Source organism: Vigna radiata, chromosome 4 (genome assembly GCF_000741045.1).
Source record: "Vigna radiata var. radiata cultivar VC1973A chromosome 4, Vradiata_ver6, whole genome shotgun sequence".
Taxonomy (NCBI): Eukaryota; Viridiplantae; Streptophyta; class Magnoliopsida; order Fabales; family Fabaceae; genus Vigna; species Vigna radiata.
The window spans coordinates 5,053,022-5,079,759 of NC_028354.1; the positions used below are offsets into that span (position 1 = coordinate 5,053,022).

The window sequence follows — 26,738 nt, forward strand, 5'->3', positions numbered from 1 at the left end:
GACATAAGGGAATTAAAGAAATTGATATAGAAGAATTCCCTAGGAGTACAATTCTTTCAATTCTAGGTTGTAATCTTACATCATGTATCCCATACCAACGAAGAAAGAAAAAAAAAACACTTTGTATAAAGGAAAAAGGACAAGGGTTAGGCAAGGGTTTATGATTTTTTTTTTTCAATTGGGGCAATAGGAATGACAGAGAAAATGTTGGAGTGAGAGAGATGAAAGAGAAAGGGTTGAGAGGAATGAGGGAGGTGAGTAAGAGTTTGGAGGGTTTGGTTTTTTTTAGTTTTGAGAATGAAAATTATTTAAATATCTTTGACCTTAAAACTTAGAATCCATGATAAATGAGAATATTTTTGTCTATTATAATCCGGTACACATTGTTAAAACATACCAACTGAAAAACAGGCATACGCGTGTTAACAAACCCCATATATATATATATATATATATATATATATACTGGGCCCAAAGGAAGTTCTATGAGAGGATTATTCAGTAATATCTCACAACTCTCGAGACAAACTCTGGAGAGTACAATCCTTCAAACAGTCACATTTACTCTTCTTATAATTCGTATATCCATCTCTTATCCCCAATTTTCATTATATTTAGTTAATAGAAACACAGAATTGTAAGAAGTACAGTAACTGCAATTGACGTATTACTTGCAGCCTCGAATAGAACAAGTTGTTCATACATTCAGGATCTCCCTCTTAGTTTTATATAAAGGATCTCGAGGCGCATCAATAGGTGGCTCTGTCACATTGTAGCTTCCATAATCACTCTGTGCACATCTAATGTACTACACATTTGACCAAAACGACAGCATCCATTAAACAAATTAAATATTATATATGAAAAATGAATTACTCTAAAAATCGTATCTAGCTCGTTGTTTACATTTTACTTCGTTAGGAACAGAGGCACAAGTGATTAGAATGAAAAAAAAAAAATTAACACGACGAGGAACGGAGGCACGGGTGAGATGAGAACAGGCACGGGACTTACCAGGTGATGAACGACAATGAAAAACAAAGCAATGGGATTCGCCAGCTCTCTTGGGCGATTCTTCTAACAAAGGGAAAATTGAAACAATAAGACGAGTGGGTGAGACGAGCCAATGAAGAATAAAAGAGATGGAAATAATGTTTCAAACCTGATGAATGTGGTGGCGCCGTCTAGGGTTTCTTAGGGCTCGTCGGAGCAAAAGCGTCGGAGGCTTGAGAGCGTCGGCGAAAACAACCGTGGGGGACAATGAGAATTGTTAGCGAAAATTCTTCAATGCCAGAGGAGTCCAGAGAGCGGGACAGAGGAATGAGAGTGAGAGGGAACGTATAATGAAATTACAGAGAGACTGAGAGGGAAGAATGAAAATTTAGTGAGGAATAGATATTATAACTGATTTTTAAAAAGTCTTTATATAATACATTAATAAATTTCCAATTTCCAACAGGTACTATATGTACTTTATAATATTTATACTTATTATTATAGTTAATATATAAAATTACGTCTTATGTCTTAAAGTTATTTATAATATTGTCTTAACATTTAATCTATTATAATAGATAATTTTATCCGTTATAATAAAATATGATTTTTCTACTAATGATTACTCAAATCAAATATTTAGCGTACTTTTAAAATTAAACTTGTATTTTTATGAATTTATTTTCTTTAATTAATTATTTTATTGTAATATTTGAATTGATATGTTGTTTATACTTTTTTATTTCCATGATAAGATTTTATGAATTTACAAATCGATTTTACGATAAGGAATCCTCACAAGTTTAGGTAAACTTTTGATATTGATATCATTTTATAAAAGTGATACTCTAATGAATAACATGAGAACAGCGTTGACTCGTGACAATATTATAATTTCGGATTGAATTGAATCAAAGGCTATTATTAGCAAAACTGTAGAGCAAGTATAAACTAAGCACAACATTATAAGTGCAGGAAACGCTGTGTTGGTCTCTAGAAATTGAATTTTCATCAAGTGCTGTCTACACTAACCCAGTACAAGGTGTAAGCAAAAACACGTCACTCATATGTTATTTACAAGATAATCAATCACGCCAATGACCAAAATCCACGAGGAACTTTACATGACATATACCAGACAACCTTATTTATAAGTTAATATACATATGAATCTTATTCGCATGAAAAAATCGACATGGAGCTGAAATGCACAGGAATCTATGGCTGTCCCTTTTGTCCTCTTCATCTTCACCTTCTACGATCAATACAGTCCAAGTTGCTTAACTTCTGGATCAGCTAGCAGAATTTCCTGAGCAGAACCATGATCAAGCAGACTTCATGAGAAGATAAATTCATCAAACAAATCATCCATTATCATCTCTTCTAGTTCAAGTGCTACGTACTCCTCTTCCTCTTGAAGGATCATCCACCCTCTTCCTTTTGCCAAATCTCGACCCACAACATCATCTAATGTCTGATCTAGCTCAGGTCTCAAGGTCAGGTATGAATTAACACTAGTCCACACTTCATTCAGAAGATAGTTCCCTTTAGGCATTGGCTGGAGGCGGGGGTTGAAGGAGAATGGTCTTGGAAAGTAAGTTGGTGACCTTCCATAAATTTCGAGCAGCACCTCGTTCACTAAGTTAAAAATGAGTTGGTGATCATAATGGTTGGTTGTCTCTTCTTCAGAGGCTTCTATTTCATGCAGCAAACTTGCTTCCAAATCTTTGAACAAGGAGGGCTTCAGTGGCTGGTCTATTGTGTATCGCATCTGACTGTGCTCATTTCCCAAGAATCCCGAAAATTCAAGAACATTTTTTAAATATTTGAAATTGGAAGGGTAATCTGTATCTTCAGCTGTTATTCCACTTGCATTTCTGTTGGATGAAGAGTCTGGCCATACACTTCCTTTATCTGATAAATCAGCTTCCAATTCCTCCAATGTAGAGACTTGGGTATACAATTCTGTGCCTGAAATGATAATGACCAAACCAGTCAGCAATTAGTCAATTGCCTCTGTTGTAGTTCATATCACAAATATCAAGAGGGGGAAAAGTGACTGCAATATTTCATCCAATATTTTTGTTTTACTTAGAATAATAAATATCTTTATGATATCATGACATCTCAAAGAAATACTTAGTCTCATGTATATCAACATAAGTTTGGTACCTTCTTTGTGGCTGGTTATATTGTCCTCGCAGGCAGTTTCAAGAGTTGGCATCACCTCCTTGCTAAGATAGGCAGTCATATTACTCATTTCCTCTATTTCTTGTGTAAAACTTTCATCCCCCACTGCTGCCTCATCCATGTCCTCCTTTTGGTCACAGGTAACTTCATCAATTTTCTCCAAAATCTTATCTGTTTCCACAATTTCAACCTCTTTAAAATTATCAAGTGATTTATCCATCTTCAAAGGAAGACTCACTGATTTTCTATGAACACGATCATAAGTTTCCTCGGTATTCCCTACATCATTTGTATCAAAAAGTACCTCTTGTACAAGGAAGCCTAAAGTCTCGAGATTAGGCATAGAGAAATTACTTCTTGAAAAGTTAGGAACATGTGCACTCTTGTGGATCCTATCCTCGTGTGTCAATTTTAAGCTTTTAGACTTTGAGCTTTGCCACTTAGCTTCTTTGCTGAAGCTTTTCTCGAACAACTGAGTATATCTATCCAATGATTCATTTAGAGAAGATGTTCTCCGCATGAGCCGGGCATCATGTCTGTTGGAATCATAATCAGAAGCTTTAGTTTCATTTGAGCTTTTGCTCCTTTTGTATACTTGAACCACGCCATCTTGTAAACTTTGCGAGATCTCTTCCTCATTATTGATGATGCTATATTCAGGCGAAGCTCTGTGTTGGATAGCTTCAGCAGAAGTTTGCTTACCACTTTTTCTGAATTCCACAAGAGCATGTTTTATCTTCTGCTTTATAGCTTTGAATTGATGAAGAACCAACTGATTCCACCCTCTGTGATTTGATTCATGAGAAGACCTTGAAGAAATAATTGCTTTTTGTTTCATGGCACTATCAACACCAAGATCACTCACCAAAGTTCGTGGCTTCTCATAAGAAATATCTTTCACAAAACTGGACATTGACATGTTTGATTCCTGGGTAACATCAAACAGTTTTTCTCCCTTTGGATAAATTTCGTTTTGCTTGTGTTTTAACGACCTAGAGCTAATGTTCCTCATCTGTGAAGTTGAGGCTAAAGGAAATGACCCACATTTTGTCAATCTTGCTTTGGTTTGGGAAGGTTGATGGAATTTTTTCCCACTGAAGTCCATGTCTCGCAGAAATTTGAGTAATAAATCCTTCTCCACCCTAAGAAACTCAAAAACATCAGAATGTTTCTCAAATTTATAGGAAATGTCGCCATTATGCTTGTTTATTTCCGTAGGCTTATGGTTAAGGTAAGCTTCTGTTGTCTTGCCATTTTTTTCCAGATGAAGTCCATACTCCTTACTGGCCTGGTTTTTCCTCGAGTAGTCCATGGTATCACTGCCTTTGGAGTATTCTTTCTTAAACTCTTTTCCAGTTCGTGTTTCCTTTTGGTTGTATCTGGGAGAACTTTTGCCTGCAGCATGCAGTTTTTCGCTTTCTTGTCTGACCTGATATTCATACAAGACATAATTACAATATTATACACAAATATATCCATGTTAAACAGAAGATCAATCTATAGTTGTTTGTGGCCACCTCCTTAAAATAAGAGAATAGAAAGTTTTCAACTTACCAGGAGGGGCTCCCATTCTGTAACTCCATCTTGTTGGTCATCAAGTTGGTTATACAAAATGGTTTTTCTCTTATCTGCAGTAAAGTCAAAGAGCTTGTTAAGTATGTAAAGTCATTGACAGAAGCAAAATGTGGTCACGATGATTCAAGAGAGAAAAATGTCAGGTTATCTTAAAAGTCAGGATTAAACAAGATTATTATTTAGAAGAATTAATTGAAAAAGTGAATAATTACTGAGGGAGTAATTTGTAGCATACCCTTATGTTGTATCATGTAAAGGTTTTGATGAAGGCAAATATACAAGCACAGTGGGTTCCATATTATATATTAAGCCAAATGCAATGTTCCATTTAGAAATAGAAAAAGAAGCAAAATTTAAGCAATGATGAGTGAGAGAACCAAGATTTGCTGTCAAATTGCTTACATGTGGCATGTCTTCTCCTTTTGTGGGGAAACACCTTTTTTACGCGCCAACGATGGTAATCAAGAATTTTAAGCATGCCCCACATGCATCCTGGATTATTGTCCTGAATTTGAATAGCGGTCTGGTCGGAAGAAATCAGGTCCTTTCCCATTACTGCTTATCAGGGTAGTCTTGTTCTCTAGTTTTTGAATCCACTCACCAGGCCCCTGTTTCGCGGAACCTTCATTAAAAACATAAAGAAAACATCTTTACGTCACAGACACAGAATCTCAATCTCAAATTCTGATAAGCTTTTGGCGTCTTTTCTACTTTCCTAAATAACCAAGCACAACAGAATAGCTTCTCTGACCTTGTTCTTCAATCTTCCCCTCAATATCAACAACAAATAGCACCCGGAACTTCCCAATATAACAAAGAAACGGAGATTAAGAAACTGAAATTCCCCTTCACTTTTAAGCAGAAAAGATTATATTTCCATCGTACAAATTCATTATCAAACATTCATACCTTTTGCAGCTATTTGCTACTTACTGATAAATTCTAATTATCCCCAAACAATAAATAAAACAAGAACATATCGGACTGCAACCTGGAGGTTCGCTAAATTCAATCAATTCAAACAAAACCGAAACCACACCCATACTTTTCATAACAATTAAAACATGTAACAGAAACATGGGAAACATGCATCCAATCAATATACAAAGAAGAAGAAAAAAACAGAGATAGAACTTGTAACGTGAAAAACAAAATTAATGAAAACGAAAATCTCTTTCCAAGATTTAACATTGAGTGAGACTCTAACCTCTAACAGGTGAAGAAAAGGAGAGTTGGCAGAATTAGAGAATAAGGACGGCGCAAAAAGGTGTGAAGCAGTTTGATCAGAATAAGGTGGCAGAAGCATAAAAGAGGAAAGAAAGACAACTAAAGTACAAGTCAACTTTGTATGAATAGGTTATTATTATTATTATGGTGGGTGGCTGCTGAAAAACTTAGGAAAAAACGAAGTAGAAGGAGCAGAACAGAGAAAGGTTGTTAAGAAATGAAATGGAAGTGATGTTTGGAGAGGAACTGAATTCGCGCAAAACTGGTCTCCTCTTATGCTATCTCTCTCTGACTATGACCAAACAACAAAGTCTGCTATGCTTATTCTTAATGAGGTGTAAAATATCGTACACTGTAGATTCCCACACCAAATTATTTTCACATTCTCATTTATTTTCTTTGATCTTCATTTAAATAAATTAAATACACCTTTCAACTGTGGTTTTTAGTGTGCAAACATTATTCCTCACATCAAGAATTACAAATTATTTTTTTAATTATTTTTAATCTATTATCTTTCACCCAAATCGAAATTTATTAATGATCCAAAATTTGATATAAAATATTCTATACTATGATATAATAATTTTTTTACGTGTAAAACCACATCTTGTATTACTGTTTAATACGTTTCTAATTCAAATATAAAGTTGAAAAGTATTTAACATTACAAAAATTTAATTTTATAAAATAAAAAAATTATATTTAGGTCCTAGCTTGTCTTCTTCACAAGATAAATAAATCACAATTATAATAAGAATTATAAATAAGTCTTATGTATTACAGGGCAACGTATTATTGACTGCGCAAGTCAAAATAGATTATGTGTAACAGAAACGTCAAAATAGACTTGTTTGTTACTTTTTAATCAATTTCTGTTAATTATGAAGTTAAGAAAATTGATTATTGATATTAACAATGTTGTGATTTTTAAGAAACTCTCTCTCACACAGATTTAATTTGTATTGATCAGTTTTAATCTAACAATAGAATTGTTAAATATTCAAATGAAAGGTTATATGTTTAATAAATTTGTGTTCCATTTATTATGTTTACTTCGTAATTTTATTAAAGGTTATTATATGTTAAATTCAAATATTCAACAAGTGAAATAAACATATTATGGTTATTTATATAAAGAAAATTATGGTTATTCATATGAACATTTAACAATATTACAAATTAAATTAATATTTTAGTCAATGTTTTTAATATAGATTATTGTTTAAAATCTTATTCAATTTAAGTTTAACTTTATGAAATAGTAATTAAAATAATCATGTAAATATATTAATTAAAATTAAAATTAATTCATTTAAAACCATGTTCAAGGATATAATGAATTAGGATACTGATAATAAGTATATATATTGTCAACATTATTTTTTATAAAAATATATGAAAATGCAGAATAATATAATATATTAATAATTTACACAATATATTTCCTACCATTTGTATCAACTTCGCCTCTCTTATCAATGGTATAACAAATAATAGCCTTATAAGATACAGGGGACAACAATATAACTATTTTATTACTTTATTAATTTTATAATCACCTAATTAATGATATATATGGCTTCATAAAAGTCACATTTAATAAATAAACATATATAACTAGTATCCTACTATATTCTTTTACATTTATTTCATTATTAAAAAACACAAAACAATTAATTACACTTTTACAAGTGATAAATATAAGTAAAATTTGAGATTGTTCCGTATCATTTTATGGAGTTTCAAATTAAAATTTATACAGTAATTACTTGTTATTATATATTTAAACATTTACTAATACTGTTAAACTAATTATGGATTAAATATATTTTTATTCCCTATACTTTGGGGCGATTTTGATTTTAGTCTATTTTTAAACTATGGTACAATTTAGTCCTTCAACTTTAGAAAACTCTGGTTTTAGTCTTTTTTACCAATTTTTTTTAACTTTATTTGTTGTTTCAAGCATGTTTCTTAGTTAACATTGAAGCAAAAATGTGTCAAACAGGGTAAACAATCCAAATGCTATAATGAAACGTGTTTGAAACAACAAATAAAGTTAAAAAAAATTGGTAAAAAGGACAAAAACGAGAGTTTTCAAAAGTTGAAGGACTAAATTGTATCATAGTTTGAAAATGGACTAAAACCAAAATCGCCCAAAGTATAGGGACTAAAAACATATTTAACCCATTAATTATATATGTTATAAATATATTTACACATAACATTCAAAGATAAAAATTAACATATAAATTACTGCTTATGTTCATAATTGATATATTAGATTGTATTACATTTCAATCTTTTTATTTAACATTTTTTCTAATATTATTTTTAAATAATAACATATGGTTTAAATGTATATGTGGTGATAAATATAACATTATTTATTTATTTAGATTGTTGTAATATAATTTTTATGATATATAGATTCAGAGAAAAAGTAGTAATTTTAGTGTAATTTTTTTCTCTTTATTACATTCAATTTAAATATGTTATAATTACTAAAGATAATATTCGACTCCTATTCCTGTTTATTTATTTAATAAATGGCATAACTAATATTTCGTGATAAAAGTCAGATTGCTGATACGTCTAAGTATACTTTACATTAATAGTCTTTAATATAGTTGATATTTGTGTTAAAATCTTTTTTTTTTTTCTTATCCTCCTATCTCTATGTTTATTTTTCTTCATAATTTAGTCAATTTAAATTACATTTTTTAAAAAATTATTTTCAAATATATGTTGAATTAAAAATAATATCTAAAACAGTTTTTTTATTAAAATATAAAATAATTTTTATTTATTAAAATAAAAAATGTTAGTAAACTATAAAATAATTTTTCTAAAAATAAATAATTTTTATTGTGTAATACAAAAAAGGTAAAATTAGAAAAATAATTTTTTTTATTATAAATAATTATTTATTTAAAAAAGTAGTTCTTTAAAAGGTAAACCCAGAAAAAAATTATATACAATAAAAGATGAATCCTTTTATTAATGGTATAGATACACCCATTTACAGTTAGAAATCATAGATTGAATAAATATGATTATAAAATTTAATAGCAGTTAAACATGATTATTTAAATATTTATATAGCTATTTTGAACTGTATTTTGCTTGAACAAGCTATGCATACATAGACAGATAGATATAGGAAGACTAAGCTTAATTTAAAACTTAATAAGTGAAGAAGATAACTCATATAAAGAGTGTTTAAGGATAGTTTACTTGTTCAAATGAAGAAACTTAACAATGGAGAATAAGCATTTAAAAAATGGATATATTTTATATCTGATATGCATCTGATAACAACACATGATTGCTTTAGTATCTGTCTTGTTAAAGCAACTTTATCACCAAACAGTCAAGAATTTCTGACTTGTTCAACCAAGCTATATAACTGCAAAAAATTCACGCCAGATAATGTATAATATAAGTCATTCGTTTGAGTAAAAAAGAGACAATGAAAACGATGCAGATATAAGTCAGAAAATATGAACAACCAGACTCATTAATATAATCACTCGAGCAAACTGAGTCTTTTACAAGCTGGTCATAGATGAATCTTCACTCCAAAATATTAAAATAATAAATTTATAGATTTTTATTAAGATACAAAAGTAAAGAATTGTAAGTAGGAAAAACTTCTTTTAATAATATTTTTTAACAACTTTTTGACGGCAGTTTGTGATTGGTCTGTTTTAAATATTTTTTAAACATAAATTCAAATAGACCAATAAAATGATGACATGTGTCCCATTATAAAAAAAGTTGCTAAAAATGTTGTTAAAATATCATTTTCGTTGTAAGTATTAATGTGTTGTGAGTGTTGTAGATTGAAAAGAAGGCGCAGACAGAGGATTCTAAACCTTATAACTGAATTAGAGATATTATAGTAAGTATTGGTGGTTGAAATTTGACATGTTTGTTTTGCAAAGATTGGTGGGGAGAGTCAACTTTCAAAACTAGATTGCCCCGTGAAGACCAAGACATCATCTGACTACTTCAAACTTCAAACATTTTCTGCTTTGAAATCAACTTTGAATGTCGTTACATGTAAATTGGTATTCCTGCATTTATAAAAGAAAAGGTTACAGAAATTCAAAGACTCAAAAGATGGATTGGATTATCTTATTGTCTGTTCCTCAACAGTCATCTTGATAGCCCTGCTATAGGTTTCACACCCTCTTTAACAGAAAAAAAAAAAATCAAATTTTTTAGAATGGTAAAAAAATAGGAAAATGTAAAATAAGATTAATTGTATGATCTAAAGATGAAGAAAATTACGAATATTTTAAATATTTTTGTAAAAAGCAAAACATGGTGACTTTTTTTTTTTATGTGACAAATCATGAGGTGTGAAAGAGATGGCTTTATATTAGGGTGATGATAAATGAACACGAAACTTCTAGCTCCACAAAATAATATTTTTGTTTTAAAATATTAAATATTTGTTAAATAGGTACAAAGATTGAAAGGTGTATGATTAAAATTTTCCTTTATATTAATGTCATTGTAGCGAATACATCTTAGAAAACATGAAAATTTGGAAGTTGAATTCTATAAATTTAGCTAAATAATGTTTTACATAAAAAATCATTTAGTTTTTTAATTCAATTTTTAATATTTATAATTTTATATATTTTTAATCAACCTTTTATTAATAATTTTTTTTAGTGTTCAAAATAATGTTTATATTTATCTAAATACTATATTATTTGATCTTTTCTGTTTTGAATTTATAAATTAAATCATTTTAACTTTTTATTCTTTTTTAACATGTTATCATATTGATTTGGTCTTGACTCAGTACAAATTAATTATTTAGTAAGTTAACTCAATAGAGTTTATATTCAAAAAATTTGAACTCACTCCATCCATCATATATTAGTAGGTTAAACAAGTTGATCATTGAAACACTTAATTACAATTTTCTTTCTTTCAATAAAAAATAATTCTAATTAAAATTTAAATAAAGTTCAATAAATAAACAAAATAATGTTAAACTTCGTATGCAATACAAAATAAATAAAAAAATATAACAATATGAAATCATGATAAACTCCAAACATAATTTAAAATGATAGTAAACTTCAAATACAATCCAAAAACAAAAAAAAAATACAAAAACAAATTACTATCTAATTTAAAATTATTATTGTCATTTATTTATTTATAATATTAAAATCTTAAATTGATAAATCTAAATAAGAGTTTAAATTTATAATTTTTTTAATATAATTTAAAATTTATAATGATTGTAAGTTCAATCTCGATGAACTAGACTCGATGAACTAGATTTGTAGTAATTCAGGTTCAGTTTTGATTTATATCAAAAGTTGTAAATTTTTTTTAAATATAATGTAGAAAGGGAAATATTTATTCTTATTTGTAAAAGTGGGTTATTAACTCCATAAAATACGTTTGTTTTGCATTATATTCTCTTTAAATTTAATTATAGGTAAAAAATGTTATTTTAATTTTTTAAGTATTTAAAAATTCTATTTTGAATGTATTAAAAATTTAAATAAGTTTTGTATTAATTAAAAATGAACAGTAGATAATATATGACTAAAATGACCATATAAAACTTTAGGGTTTTAGATTACAGATAATATTTTGTTATTCTGACATCATATAAAATAAAAAATATTCACTTTACAACCTATTTTAGTAATATAATAATATATATTAAAATATAAAAAAACCCTTGATTAAATGTTGATTTATGAGATAGTTGTATTTTATTAATGAGATATGAACATATCGTTTCATTGTATTTTACTACCGATATATTGCAGCAACAACTTACTCTAATTGCATAAATTAAGGAAATGTTTATTTCATTCAAACAGACAAATCAGCTGTATAATTTTTCTGTCATGCAGTATTTCTCACAGCCCCTTTAGTGCATTCTCCCTTTCTATGATTCCAAGTCCTTCTCTTAACTTTTTCAAACAGTGTTTTCTCCAATGCCTCCGTGAAAACACCATCTGGCTGTTCCTTAGCAGGAATCTTCTTCAGTTCAATTTCATTCTTTAACATTCTTTCTGTAACAAAAAGGTAATGCACTTCTATGTGTTTGATATGCCTGCCAAATACTAGATTTGATGACAGTTTAATAGCTCTTTAGTTCATCACAAAAAGAGTTCTATTTTATAATATTTTCCTATCATGCACTACACTGGATTTGATGACAGTTTAATGGCAATTTCATTTTCCACAAAAGAGTTTAACTTCATAATATCTGTGATTAGAAACTGTTATGCGTGAGATGGAAGGTGTACTAAACAGAAAATGTTAAGAATTCAAAATGATTTAAAATTCACCTTGGATAAAAATGAGTAAAGTGAATAACATCAGTAAAAATGTCCACATTTGTATCCTATTTATTATAGATTTATTATAGTTTTTAATGATAATCCGTATGAATTGGTCCTACTCTGTGATGGTTGAGCCACATAGCCCTAAGATGACGGTGTTGCTTTCTCTTGATATGCATAATACTATAGTCAGGGGGTGATGATCTCAAAGGATAAGATCAAGAAGCTATAAATCAACCATCTGAATATTCAATGTTCAAGCTCAAACAAGGTTGCACCGCACATACGCTGACTTCTCAAAATCCCTACAAGTTTTCAAAATATTCAACTTTAGAATATAATAAATAAATTCTTTTAAAATAGTTTCTGCTAGTTTCAATCATCTGCATCAAAAACTCAACTTTCCTGTTCATGCCTCAGCTTGTTATCTAACTCAAGAAGATTTGAAGGAACTGATTCGGTTTAGATATGTGATGTCACTCCTGTTGTTAACCAAAAAATGGGCACACGCACACCTTTGTTCCGTGATTTTAAAAAGCAAGCTTCTTTCTTCCTCAAGGAAAAATTCAAGACTGCTAGGTTAGCTCTCACTGATGTTACTCCAGCAGAACTGTAAGCTTCTCTTTTCATGATTCAACTATAAGATTTGACATTTTATGTGTTTCACAGCCAAAGAAACCATCTGTAATACATAGCTTTTGTGGTCTTCTCCTATTTGTAGCATGACAGAAGAAGTTACCAAAGGAAATCCATGGGCCCCAGATTCTCCAACACTTAGATCAATTTCAAGGGCTGCTTTTGAGCTTGATGATTATTGGAGGATTGTAGAGATTCTGCACAAAAGGTTTTTCTGCCTGCTTTTTCTTCTTCAAGTTATTGGTATTGATGCTTGCCATCTGATAAAAAAAAAATGAATGAATTGAATAATTCTAAAACAGACTCCTTAAATTTGAGAAGAAGAATTGGAGGGCATCTTACAATTCTCTGATTGTGGTGGAGCACCTGTTGACTCATGGACCAGAAAGTGTTGCAGAGGAATTTCAGAGTGACAAAGATGTAATTAGTCAGATGAAAGATTTCCACTTTACTGATGCGAGTGGGTATGTTCTGGTTTAATTAGATTTCCATGATAATGCATCCTCAATACTTAGATATAACCAAAACAATGGTGATATTTGATCTTCAATCTTATTTAATATGTCTATTTCAAAAATACATTTATCTTTAAACTTAAATGTTATTCTCAATAAAAATAACTTGGAAGTAATTTAGAAAAAACATTGAAAATAATAATATTAAACTGATTTAACTACTACTTTTATAGTTCTAAATATAATCGAGTCCGAACAAAATAACAATGAATTTTAATTAGACTATAGTCATGAATGATCCTTGTACAACATTTTTCAACTTATTTGTATGATAAGTATCAAATGTGTTTTAGATTTTTAAGAAATCAAATGTATTTATTTTTATACCGTCATCCAATATTAATGTGTGACAAAATTATTTTGCAAATATTACATTTTAAATTGGAACCATTTTTAATCGGTTGAGTGAAAGTGCAAGAAAATTATTATAGACAGTGATTAATGAGAGCTTGGTGAGAATGTGCATGCAGGTTCAATTGGGGTGTAACTGTTAGAAAAAAATCAGAACGGATTTTGAAACTCATGGAAGAAGGAACTCTCCTTAAGGAAGAAAGAAACCGTGCTCGGAATTTGTCCAGAGGAATTCAAGGTTTTGGAAGTTTCAGTCAAAGGTCAACTCATGCACAAGGAGTTCTGCATGAAAAATCATTGCCAGCCACATTTGACAGATCTAACTCTGACTTCAACAACAATCACAGCCAGGAAAACCAGTCATTTGGCTCAAACCATTTTCTGCAAACAGCAGCAGTTAAATCTCGTACTCCTAGTCATGAGGGAGGAGTTTTCAAGTCTCACGATGATTGTGTAGAGCCAGAGAGCTACTTGGATGATCATGGAAACGCTCAAATGCATCAGAAATCTGAGACAACTAGCAAGGAGGAATTCCATCTATGGAACTTGAAAGGGGAATCCAATCCACTTTTAGATGGTAACCAAGAGAATGGTATATTTACAGCCGAAGATGATCACCCCTTTAACTCCAAAGAAATGCATTCCACTTCTTCCCTTCTTCCTTCTGTATGAAGTTAAACATTAGAATGAAGGTAACAAGGTATATTACACTTCTTGTGCAGAAAATTATTCCAATCATGGTCTTATACTATATGTATTTGTGTATATGGATTACCTTTGTTTCCTCCTACAGTTTTCCACCAGAAGAAAAGGCAAAATGTTTGTAGATTTGGAACTAGAAGAAGGCATATTGGAATGATGAACGAGTATAAATAAAGCAGAGACCTGATTGCTGCAGATTCTGATTTAGAGCTGTCACATACGCCCGACAAAACATATCCTATCTCTTTAGCTTTTACCTGGCCTAGCTAGCCATGGCTTATTTTAATGGCAGCTTATTCATCACTGTGAGCCATAGATTTATATGTTACAAACATAAAGATCCAAACAATTTGCTCATATTTTCTGCTACATGCAGATTAGATGCAAGCAAGTCTAGGGATGTGACATGATTTTTATAGCGGGTATGTAGTGAGGGCACAACCATAAAACAACTAACGTTAAATTTGGAAAGTGTTTGAAATAAATTATCTATAGTTCTGAAAGAAATTTAGAAAATTGTATGAAATAGTTTTCATAAATTAATTTATGTAAAAACAAATTTCAATTCTTTTCTCTTCAGTAAATAGTTATAGAAAGACTCTTAAAACATATCCATCATTTCAAGACTTAATATAGATGAAAGGTGCAGAACGAAGGCACGCAATTTGAAAAATAGAATATATACAAATATTTGCATATCCAAAAGGCTAAATTGTTTCTTTTGCCCCTAAAATGTGTGACAATTGTCAGTTTAATCCCATAAAATACTAAAGTCATAATCCTTTTTTTTTCTCTGGGCTGCAAATTGTGGCCAAAATACAATTTCTTTTCTGTCTATTTGAATGGCGTAAGCTGGGATCAGATCAAATTGACAATTTTTTGTGGCATACAAAATACATTTACAACCACACGCACAAAACAAAAGAAAATCTTGGGACGAAAACTAATGAGGATAAAAAAGAGCACTTTAGCCCTAAACGAACAAAGGAAGCTTCAAGATTTGCAAAGCCAGTCTTGGATGGCAAGTCGAAGTGCGTGGTTGGGAGTAAGAAATAGGTGATTCAATTTCAGATTAGTCATGGGAGAAGTGTCGTGCCCATTTTCCAACCATTCACGTAAGGCATCTCCTTCATAGGTAAATCCGTCTGCTGCAACTTGAGGATCATGCATTATTTCCTGAAGAGGGAATCCAAAAGAGCAAAATAGAATACATAAGGATCTTTGTCTTTTAACAGTATAAAATTTACCTGAACCAAGTTATGTGAAGCTCTTTTATTTTTAGAAAAGAAGTTACCTGAAGGATTGGACATAAGAAGAAAGACGGCACTGGTCGCTCTTCTGAAGCATGCATCTGCTCCAATTCTCTCACTAGTGTAGGCGTTAAATCTGGTCTGTCTCTACGATTTTGTTGACAGAATTGCAATCCTAGTTCGACCAAACGCGATGCCACAGGCGAGGGCCATTCTCCAGCTGAAGAATCAAGAATTGAAGACAATTTTCCACATGAAGCTGCATTGCGTACTAGAGTTGCTAATCCAACTGGAGTATTACCAGTGAGGAGTTGTAAAATGATGAGCCCAAAGGAGTATATGTCAGACTTTGTTGTTAGTATTCCAGTTCTATGAAACTCTGGATCAGTATATGTGAAAGCACCCTTTGGTTCAGTGCTCAAACGGAAGCTAGGACGGAGGAGAGACTCCTCACTTACCAGACTGCAGAATCCAAATCCGCATATCTTGCATCGAAGTGAAGAATCAAGTAGTACAGTTTCTGGCTTCAGATCACCATGGATAATAGTTTCGGGTTTAAAAGAATGTAGGAAGCAGAGAGCACTAGCGATTTCAGCAATCATTCGTGCTCGGGTATTCCATGTTAAAGGAGAATTGTTGCTTTTCCGGAATAGGTAGTCTTGAAGAGTTCCATTGGGGAGGTACTCATATACAATTGACCAGGCTTCAGGGCAAACACCAAGCAATGTGATTAAATGAGGGTGCTGGAGACTACCAAGAACTTGAACCTGATCACAAAAACGGATAACATCAGTGGAATCTAACAAACACAGGAAAAAGAAACGAGTGAGGGAAATAGAAAACAACTCCATTATCAGTGTTGTGAAAAAAAAAAAAAAAGGTAGAATGTAAAATGCCTCAACATTAAAGTTTCCACATCCAATCCTCTGAAGCCATCTCTATATTTTAAGATAATAATTTTAACTGGCAGAAAAATCTTTATGGGGGGAACTAACCTCTTGACGAAACTCCATTGGTCCTTGCATATTATGTTGATGGAACCTTTTTATAGTAACAGTCCTACCCATCATTTCCCCCTTGTATATACAACCAAATCCACCTTGCACAATTTTAAAGCTGTTGGAAAAATTACATGTGGCATTTTGAAGATCTGATGATGAAAACTCAGCTAACTCAGGTAATTCTTCAGGAAAGCCAATGACCCCATTGCAATGAGCTGCTCCAACCTGTCCTCGACTTCTCCACCGCTCAAGCCAACGTAGGGATTCCATTTTGTGTCTCCTTATCTGCTGCCTTTCTTGCCACAGGGTTGAGATGGATTCCTGAATTAGTGATAGTTCATCTGCAGCTTCATCACGTCTACGATTTGCTTCCTGAGCACGACTATCTAACAGCGCAATATTTCTCATGGTCATTTGAAGCTCGTTAGCAATTTTTTCACTCTCACTCAAGAGCTTTTGTTGTTCTTCTACAGTAGCTCTGAGTGCATCCTCAGCCTCTTTTCTAAGCTTTACTTCACGAACACGGGCAGAGTCAAACAAATTGACCTGTAAGATAGAATATAACTTTCGTAGGGAGCTTAAGAAATCAGCTAAACTATAGACTTACTATCCATCACAGGTCACAATGGTTTGGAGATAGAAAGGATACAGCTAAATCATACAATATCCCGTCATAGAAATTTCCACACAATTTCACTTAAGCAAATATTAAAAATGATGCTTCTTCTACAATTCTGGCCTGAAAATGTTAGGTTCAGAAAATTGTTTGCAGAATCCCAGTATTTTCAGGAGGGATTCTGTCTTGCTGTAATGCTCTTGTCAAAGTTTCTGAAAAAACTTAAGAAAAAAAATACTTAATTCCTCATTCACATGACTAGAAAATAAGGGCAAAAGCCAGAAGGTTATTGGCTTCAGAAATCTTCAATGATTTACAATCACTAGATTTTGCTTACCTTCCTGATGGCTTCCATGGCTTCAACTTCTAACCTCTCACACTTTAATAGCTCTGCAGAGGCTTCATCTGCTACTGCCTCGGCTTCTCTCTTGGTTTCAATAAGTTGGTTGTTAATTTTTTCTTCCATGGCCTCTAAGTATGTATCTAAATGAGCACGAGAAGAATTTTGAGAGGAACAATGACTGCTACAACTGGATGCTTTGGATGAAAAAGTGGCTCCAGTTTCAGTGATTTCCCCATGAACCCAACTTCCAATTCCAAAACCAGTGGCAGATCTTGCCGAATTTGGTTGAAGACACTCCGAGTCAAATAATTCATTCTTACCATATTGAAAAGATCTACATCTCAAGCTTTCTGCGGTGGCAATCTCAGGTTGAGTGGACAAGGATGAAGAACATGGTGTTTCAGAAGCCTCTCTTGTCCAGATGACTTTTCCTTTATAGATAAACCATACTTCACAGAAAGGAGGAGCATTTTTGGCAGTGTAATTTGCTTTACCAGAATTTCTTTTCACTTTCATGCAACTGCAATTTTCCACGATGATTTTGTAAGTGGAAAGATTTATTGATCCATTCGGTGAAAGAAATGGGACAAAAACGGACACAACAGAAGTAGATTGCAGCCTCCAAGTTATGACAAGAAAATAAAACCAGTTGTGAAGTTCTCAACTCTCTACAGAAGCAATAGACACGAGGATACGAAATTCATGAGAGTCACAAGAATAAATGAACTCTATCCAAACTACATGGAAGACTAACTAGTAGCTTGGCAGTTCTATACAGAAGATATAATCATCCTTCTCTCCCTCCCTCCCCCCAACCCCAAAAAAAAATGCAGGAAAAGAAAGAATAACAGACAATTGCAAAGAACACTGGCTTAATAGACAATGAAGGAAGAACTTACTTTTCTGGCACCGCTCCAATGACAAGCTTCTGAATATTATGCTTAACGACCAAATCAACAATTCCCTTTTGGACTTGATCAACTTCTGTTACTATAACGCTTGCCTTAACCTGACAGGAAAATTTATATTAAAAGCAAAGCTAATAATAGGTTTCTTACCATAAGTTACAATATAAATAAATGCAGTCATTAAAAGGAAAATAAAAAGAAGAGGCTTGCCCTAGCTGTGCGGCAAACGGTCAAGTACTTGTCTAAAAGCTTCATGGTCTGTTCTCTCTCCACACTTCGAAAAGCAGACACCACAGCAGGACTAGCCTGTGATGCAGGCAATTTCCCCACTACACAACAAAATTCAAAGAGACGCAGTAAGCGAAAAATGGGGGCAGAGTAGAAACCACCATAATTCACAACGAGAATTGAAAGAAACGAGCTTACAGAGAGTGGGGATCGTGAGAGAAGGTTGATAAGCATGTAATATAACGATTTCAGAGTTCTGAAAGTGCTTAAAGGTCCATTGGAGCAAGGTAACAGCTTTATCAATCGATTTTCCAACAGCTACATGAACCTTGGGAGGCATGGGGAGGGGAAGCTGTGATTGAGATTGGGAAGAAGAGGGGTGGCCGTGGAAGGGAAGGCACAAAATGGGTGCATGGTGAGGGTGCAGAGGTTTCAAAAGTTCCATTGGTGCAGTGCAGGAACTGAATTATTGGATGGTAGGAACAGAAATCACAACATTTGCTGGATTGGGATGCGAATTGAATTGAATTGAAATGGAACCCCGTTAAACGTTTGACTTTTTAGTTGACTCCACGCGAATGGCGTGTGGAAATTGGAGTCATCTCGTTTTCCACTGCAGTGAAAAACCAAACCTTTTCATGTTCTTTCTTTCTTCATACATTAACATATTTCTAAATACCTGCAAATTAGAATGTTACTCTGAATCTCGTTTTGTTTGTCGTATTCGTGAGTACTAAGTAACAATAATGGTAGAAAAGATGAACCTGTCGGTGAGATCAATTCCATTGGGCAAAGTCACAACATTCTCTACAGATAACTGGAATTTATTAGTTAGTTAATACCCAGTCTTCTAAGATTTTCTTGTAATTATGGTGTTTTATATGTTTAATTTCACTCAACTACCATTTTTCTATAAACTAAACATGTGACTTGCTTTTGTCATTTTATTATAAAAATGACATTTTATTATAAAAAAAATTAAAAGCTAATATCCTTTAAAATAAATTATACTTTGATTTAGGTCAAACAATAGGCTTGTTGCTAACCTAATCCGCGGAAAATCCTAACCTTAACAGTTCAGAGATATGACTAATTACGTATTTAGAATTTATACACTCATTTCTAACATCGTCTTTTGTTTTTATATTTGTTGGATTCTCTTTATTACAGATGTTTATGATGCCGCGTACAAATTATATGGAAATAGATAGATTTGGTTTAGATTACTATACTAAATTTTGAGGTTTAGTACGGCGGATTTACGTGTTCCATTATATAATTTTTATTATTATATAATATTGTATAAAATGACAGTTTTATTTATTTTTATTAGTGAGTGAACTAAAATAAATTATAGAGAGATAATCAGTATCTACATTTTTATAATAAAAAAATAAAAAGTAAAAGTTATTTCATCTTATTTATACATCGTGACATAATTAGATAATCTCCAAATTTCTGCAAAACATATTACAATATTATGTAAAAATTTAAAATATAATCATCAAAATCAATCTATCTGTATTATTTTCAATGCTCTTTTATTTTACTTTAACATTTTTCTTTTCTAAGAGTAATAATGTAATATAACGTTCGAATTATCAAGATAATTTTGTTTTTACTCCTTTTACACATTTTTGTGTAACTCATCAAGTTAAATAAATTAGGTTTTAATCTAGTATATGAATAAAATAATAAATTACATAATATTATTTAAATAATTTATTTTAGTTTGATTTAAATCAATCTAAAATGTCAAACCAAACCAAACCGTTTTATTGTCGAAAAAAATTTCCAGTCAATCCTGAAATTTTGATTTTAACCTATTATGAACTTTTCTGATAATTTTTGGATTATTTTTTAGATAAATTCAGTTCTTAACAACCCACAATGTTGACTTTATAGTTTATAATTTTGTACTTGCAATCATTTATATATTTTAAAAATTTTAAAAATTTATATTTGTTTATAAAGTAATAGTGTTTAATAATTTATTTTTGTTCATGTGTTAAAGAAATTCATTCATTCTCTTCAATAGTTTTAAATCTTAAAAGAAGCAAAGATCTTAACTTGTGTCTTTAACTTAATTATCTTATCTTATTTCAATAACTCTTTTATTTTCTTAATTGGGCATGTAGTGCAAAAGATAAAAACAATATTGAAATTTTTAAATACCTAATAATATGTAATAACTTCTTTGAAGATTCTGAAGATATAACCTATGTTTGAATAAGAAGTTTCGTTTTTTTGTCTTTTTGAATCTGAGTATGTAAGTTTTCAACGGCAAGCCAAATTCATATACATTGGCACGTTACAGTGAGTCTATAACCGAGGTAGGTGTTTTCGAGTTACGAGATTTTATTCCTTCCTTGTTGAATTGTTTGTTCTTTGCTGTGTAAGACATTCAACTTTTAAGTATTTAAAATGTTTGGAAATTTTAACATCTAGCAAAAGCATTCAAAGTAATATGCATACAGTGTAATATTCAAAATGTTGCTTCAGCAACCAAAAACACAAACACATGTTTCTACGCCTATATCTTAACCAGCTCCAAATTCTTGGAGTGAAAATGAATCAGCCTATTAATGTCATATAACCCAACAAAAAACCAGTTTGATTAGGATGTCCGAATTAACTTCAAACATACACAGAATATAGGATCTGACTTAGGTTTAGATAGAAGAATATGATGATTTGGAGGAAGAAAAAAGTAATAAGCTGAAATGATTTTGATATATCATTAGAGATCAACTGTTCAACAATTAACAATGGTAAAACAAAACAAATGAAAGAATTAATCTGCCATAAAACTCCACTTTATCTTAATTCACTGTTCTAACAACACAAACATTTTTCAAGAAAATTCTTCAATCATTGGAAGGTGCTACTGTATTGCCAATCGAGGACACCAAGCCGTTCTGCTGCATTTAGAAGCATTTCCTGTGTACAATTGAAGGACCAGACTCATCGTACTCTGCCTTCGCAATCCACATCTGCATTTCCGAAAAACAAGTGTATTCTCATCAATAAAAACATTCTAGCGTGTGTGCGCAAATGCATGAGATACTGCTTGCTATTAGTATTCATAGTAAGTTACACAAATCCCAATTGGCCTGTGAAACTCAACTGTTGTGAGAAGGAGGCAAAATTCAAGCAACCAAGCTATCAAACTGAGAGATTTAGATCAGAGGATCAGAACTAAAACTAAAATAAAGACAATCAGACACTTGATGATGTCTCCGCCATGCAGTTGTAATAAAATGTTTGAGAAATCACCGTTTTGGGTTTATCATTTTGACAACACAAATTGCTTTCGTCATTAGAATCACAGTATGTTTACCTGTTGGAAAGTGCTGAGAGAAGCCAAGATAGAGCCACCAATCCAGACACTGTACTTTCTCTCGGGTGGAGCAACCACCTTGATCTTCATGCTACTTGGGGCCAGGGCCGTGATTTCCTTGCTCATTCTGTCAGCAATACCGGTGAACATTGTAGAACCACCACTGAGGACAATGTTTCCGTACAAGTCCTTCCTGATATCAACATCGCACTTCATAATTGAATTGTATGTGGTCTCATGAATGCCAACGGCTTCCATTCCAATCATGGATGGCTGGAAGAGGACTTCAGGACAACGGAAGCGCTCGGCACCAATGGTGATGACCTGTCCATCAGGTAGCTCATAGGTCTTCTCAACAGATGAACTAGTTTTTGAAGTTTCAAGCTCTTGTTCATAATCAAGGGCAATATAAGCCAGTTTTTCCTTCATATCCCTTACAATTTCTCTCTCAGCTGTGGTGGTGAAGGAATAGCCACGCTCAGTGAGGATCTTCATCAGGGCATCAGTGAGGTCACGCCCTGCTAAGTCAAGACGGAGGATGGCATGGGGGAGGGCATACCCTTCATAAATGGGTACAGTGTGGCTGACACCGTCTCCAGAGTCCAGAACAATACCTACACAAATTAATGTACCAACCAGCCAAGTTAGATGAACTCAGTTGCTTCAAGGCAGATGAACTCAAGTTTTGAAATCGTTTTCAAGACTGATGCACCCTTTATGGGGTCAGGCATTGACAGCTGAATATATGACAGTTTCTAAAATAAGAAAAGCGAAAAGGAAATCAAACGGACCCTCCTTCTAGTTATTGTTTTTTCCACATTCAATTTTCCGGTCCATGTTTTCAAGGGAAATTTGAACCTTGCAGAGGATTGCCTGTTTTTTTATTAGACAGCATAAGAAAGACTAACCAGTTGTACGGCCGCTGGCATAGAGGGACAGAACGGCCTGGATGGCAACATACATGGCAGGTGTGTTGAAGGTCTCAAACATGATTTGGGTCATTTTCTCACGATTAGCCTTTGGATTGAGAGGGGCTTCAGTGAGCAGAACAGGGTGCTCCTCTGGGGCCACACGGAGTTCATTGTAGAAGGTGTGATGCCAGATCTTCTCCATGTCATCCCAGTTGCTCACAATACCATGCTCAATGGGATATTTCAGAGTCAGTATACCACGCTTGGACTGAGCCTCATCCCCAACATATGCATCCTTTTGCCCCATCCCAACCATCACACCAGTATGACGTGGCCGACCAACAATGCTGGGAAACACAGCCCTTGGAGCATCATCACCAGCAAATCCAGCCTGCATGTTCCAAATTGCAACGCAATGCAGTACAGTGCAAAACACTCACAGTAAATTACCACAAAAGAACATACTATACATCCAATAACTCCTACTTTCATTTTTTTTTTACCTTAACCATTCCTGTCCCATTGTCGCAGACGAGTGGCTGGATATCCTCACCGTCGGCCATTCTCTTTCAAAATCTGCACAAACCATCCATTTCCTCTCAAACAGTTGAAAGACAAGACCAAGAGAAAAAAAAAATGAAACAATTTTAACTTGAAAAAAAATACACAACAATCGATCACAGAGTGATCACAGCCTGGTAGTATCCATACAAATCAAAGAGTAAGTAATCAAACACATTCATCCAGTTGCGGAAGAAAAGACATGATCACTTAATCTTAATTATAAACTCTACAAAAATCCTAGGTGATCAGATCAGAATCACAACACACTTGCAACGTGAATATAACCAAAGGTCTTCAAACGCGAAATAAGCAATGCATGAAAATGTTGGTAAGAAAAGAAGGAAAAACGATTGGTAACAGAATGTGAGATACCTGAAGGCGAAAACTGATGCACGAAATTGGACGCGCAAATCAAACGTCAAGTTTCGACGAGTTTGGGTTTTTAAATGAAAGTGTCCACTTCCACTCGACATTGCCTCAACAACGTCCGGTTCTGTGAACGACATTCATGTCGTTCTTCACGCGTGTCCCTTCCATCTGTGGCTCCGCACACACATTGCTTTTATTAGCTTGGCCCATTTTTAGCGCTTCTTCTTCTTCATCTTCTCCTCAGTCCATTTGGGCCTAGTTTCGACCCACTGGGTCTTCTCTTGCACATGTGGCTTTTGCAAAAAAACAAAAAAAGGTACATTGGCATAGGCCAAAATATGATAAATGATGAAAGAAAGAAAATAAGATTACATTGGACATTGGTATTTGGATAGGTAGCAACAGTCCACGTTGTCGCACAATCCAATTAATTCCGTGACGGACCAAGGACGACTCATTCCTACATATCTACACCAAAATATGGGAAAAACGATAATGTTCTCATTAAACGACAAAACAAATTCCTCCACGAATCATGAGACCATGCAAAACGACATCCACTGCACCTGCTGCCTCTTTGCCTCTTTGCCTCAATTCTCATTCATTCGGGTCACTTCCATCGATATCTTTTCTCAGTTTTTTTTTTCTTTTCCTTTTAAATTTAAATATTGCTTGATTCAAGCTATTTTAAATAAATTTAAAATTGGTACAGTGTATAGGAGAAAGTATATTGAACTGGGAGGTTAGTTATAGACGACAAGAGCGAAGAATCCGATGCTGGAGGAAGAAACGAGTCATGCAAAAGGGAGAAAGTTAAAATTAACTTAACCATCTAAAAATTAAAGTGTTGTTTTGTAATAAAGTTAAATAAAAAGAGGAAATTAATTAAGGAAAGAAAGATGGTTCATGATTGTTAGGGATGGGGACATGATTGAGATGGGAAGCAAAATCATTAGGCATGAGCATGGGTTGCAATTATGCCCCATGAGAGTGTGTGTTATGTATGCTTTACTTTTTCCTACCTTTTCTATTATTTCTTATTTTTTTTATGCTCAACCAGTACTAATACACTTATAATCCGCGACATGTTTTCATGAATAATTCTCCCAAATTAACCCACGGTACGGTTTTGAATTAACTAAAAATAGATGCATATTACTTTTGGAACAGCATCACATGTTAGCTTTCATCCCTCATTATTCCCTCAACTACGGACAGGTAGCTTTGGAGCTTTTCTCACACACCAAACATCTGAAGTATCAAAGAAATTGCTTAACCAAAATGAAGAAAGGAATACTATGAAAAACAGCCTTCGTATAATAAGGTTGTCAACTCACTCACTCATAGGTTGCATTGCAGCTTCAGTTGGATGGAACCAACCACATAAAAGTATATACATATATATAGAATCTTAGAATAAAGTGGTGTGGTCCTGGAGACGTGTCACTTTTATCATGTTCGAAGATAGGTGTGGTGAAATTCAGGCAAATCCCATTGGGTCCTCCTTCTCTTTTCTGTATATTCCCTTTGTCAATTTCTCCTATCGAGAAGGATCATATCTTACTTACTTTTTTTGTAAAGTAATAACTATACTGATATAGTGATTTCTCTGGTAGTTATATATATATAGTTATTTTCCGTCTTCCTAAAATACAAACAATATTGTTACTCTGTTTGACATTTGTTGTAACCCCCAAAAAACGAAACTCACAGATTAATCTAAAACATAGCCGTGGTTGATATTGATAGAGTGTGCTACGTAAAGTTTGGGAATCCTAAGTGAAACCCAATTATCAGGAACGTGAGAAATGACAGACAGTACGTAGGACCCATTTCCATGTGAAATTAATGTTCACCTCCTATTTTACTTCATGTGAAATTAACCAAATCATCACGTAACAAACACTCTTTTAAATTATTTCTTACAATTTTCAACTATGTTCGACTTTGCAGTATCATTAGTTAAAAATAATGTTGACTAACTATGTTTATAAAGCAAATCCTGAGAGCATTTCAAGTTTCAACGTTGCCAAAAGGATATATTTGTTTATAAAGGAAAGATAACTTTAATAGTTTCTTTTCGAAAAAAATCAGGTATTTGATTTCATCTGTCTGGATGTTCATACTTTTCAGTTCAAGAGTTAACTGCGCCTCATGCAAATCTAAATCACTCCATTCACTTTAATATTTTTTTACTATGTATAGCCCAACATAATATGTCTACAAATTATTATTAGTTGTGAGATTGAAAAATATTTCAACAAAATACATTAATAATATCCTTAGTTTTTAAATGTTTAATAATTTCACATTATTTCCAAGATATTAAGATAAAAAAGACTTCATATATTAAGTTGTGAAAATACTTTTATACCGTTTTTTAAAATAAGTTTATCTAATTAGAGTAAAGGATTATTTATTAAAATAACAAGAAGTATTTTCATACATAATGAACCGAGTCCAATCATTAACCTAACTTATAGAATTATTTGTGTGTGATTTAATATATAAAAGGACAAACGGAAACATTAACTAGCTTCTACGGGAAGAAGCCCCAGGTTGAAGCAACAATTAATAGCTATACCTATAATTTATAAGTGATGATAAAATGCATACTTTTATATTTATTTGAGATACAATATAAAAATAAAACGATATACAATATAATGATATTTGTGTAA

General features: G+C 32.6%; 5 protein-coding genes across 16 annotated transcripts in view; 1 reads left to right on the forward strand and 4 right to left on the reverse strand.

Annotated features, from left to right (window-relative positions):
• Positions 1-1,400, reverse strand: part of LOC106758787 (pentatricopeptide repeat-containing protein At1g07590, mitochondrial) — a 9,657-nt gene extending 8,257 nt beyond the window's left edge. For 4 of the 7 annotated variants that reach the window (XM_014641774.2, XM_022779633.1, XM_022779631.1 and 1 more), the window contains exons 1-2: positions 1,163-1,397; positions 1,015-1,077 (exon numbers count right to left, since the gene is read on the reverse strand). The gene's annotated coding sequence lies outside the window, so the exon portion shown is untranslated. Of the gene's footprint in view, positions 1-1,014; positions 1,078-1,162 lie in introns of all 7 variants that reach the window. The other 3 variants (XM_022779636.1, XM_022779635.1, XM_022779634.1) reach the window with 2 other exon arrangements.
• Positions 1,401-1,913: 513 nt separating this feature from the next.
• Positions 1,914-6,285, reverse strand: LOC106758078 (protein TRM32). Of its 2 annotated transcripts, XM_014640987.2 has the most exons (6): positions 5,969-6,285; positions 5,164-5,383; positions 4,741-4,814; positions 3,541-4,615; positions 3,169-3,357; positions 1,914-2,967 (listed from the first exon to the last, which is right to left on the reverse strand). In XM_014640987.2, exons 2-6 carry the CDS (start codon positions 5,312-5,314, stop codon positions 2,333-2,335), a joined length of 2,124 nt encoding a protein of 707 aa, XP_014496473.1. In that variant the 5' UTR covers positions 5,315-5,383; positions 5,969-6,285; the 3' UTR covers positions 1,914-2,332. The 2 variants fall into 2 exon arrangements, with proteins under 2 accessions (XP_014496473.1, XP_014496472.1); XM_014640986.2 differs by having other exon boundaries at positions 1,915-2,967; positions 3,169-4,615.
• Positions 6,286-12,478: 6,193 nt separating this feature from the next.
• On the forward strand, positions 12,479-14,998 carry LOC106758835 (epsin-3). Of its 5 annotated transcripts, XM_022779637.1 has the most exons (6): positions 12,479-12,594; positions 12,744-12,935; positions 13,045-13,167; positions 13,262-13,423; positions 13,945-14,525; positions 14,619-14,998. In XM_022779637.1, exons 2-5 carry the CDS (start codon positions 12,823-12,825, stop codon positions 14,495-14,497), a joined length of 951 nt encoding a protein of 316 aa, XP_022635358.1. In that variant the 5' UTR covers positions 12,479-12,594; positions 12,744-12,822; the 3' UTR covers positions 14,498-14,525; positions 14,619-14,998. The 5 variants fall into 5 exon arrangements, with proteins under 5 accessions (XP_022635358.1, XP_014497314.1, XP_014497315.1 ...); XM_014641828.2 differs by lacking the exon at positions 12,479-12,594 and having other exon boundaries at positions 12,603-12,935; XM_014641829.2 differs by lacking the exon at positions 12,479-12,594 and having other exon boundaries at positions 12,603-12,935; positions 13,945-14,517.
• Positions 14,999-15,277: 279 nt separating this feature from the next.
• On the reverse strand, positions 15,278-19,539 carry LOC106759539 (U-box domain-containing protein 33). Its single transcript, XM_014642752.2, has 7 exons — positions 19,072-19,539; positions 18,856-18,974; positions 18,637-18,746; positions 17,732-18,257; positions 16,773-17,324; positions 15,822-16,544; positions 15,278-15,703 (listed from the first exon to the last, which is right to left on the reverse strand). Exons 1-7 carry the CDS (start codon positions 19,316-19,318, stop codon positions 15,521-15,523), a joined length of 2,460 nt encoding a protein of 819 aa, XP_014498238.1. The 5' UTR covers positions 19,319-19,539; the 3' UTR covers positions 15,278-15,520.
• A 2,048-nt stretch (positions 19,540-21,587) lies between these two features.
• Positions 21,588-24,273, reverse strand: LOC106759188 (actin). Its single transcript, XM_014642227.2, has 5 exons — positions 24,061-24,273; positions 23,628-23,700; positions 23,122-23,515; positions 22,214-22,827; positions 21,588-21,866 (listed from the first exon to the last, which is right to left on the reverse strand). The coding sequence occupies exons 2-5, from the start codon at positions 23,685-23,687 to the stop codon at positions 21,801-21,803; spliced, it is 1,134 nt and encodes a 377-aa protein (XP_014497713.1). The 5' UTR covers positions 23,688-23,700; positions 24,061-24,273; the 3' UTR covers positions 21,588-21,800.
• Positions 24,274-26,738: the final 2,465 nt, after the last annotated feature.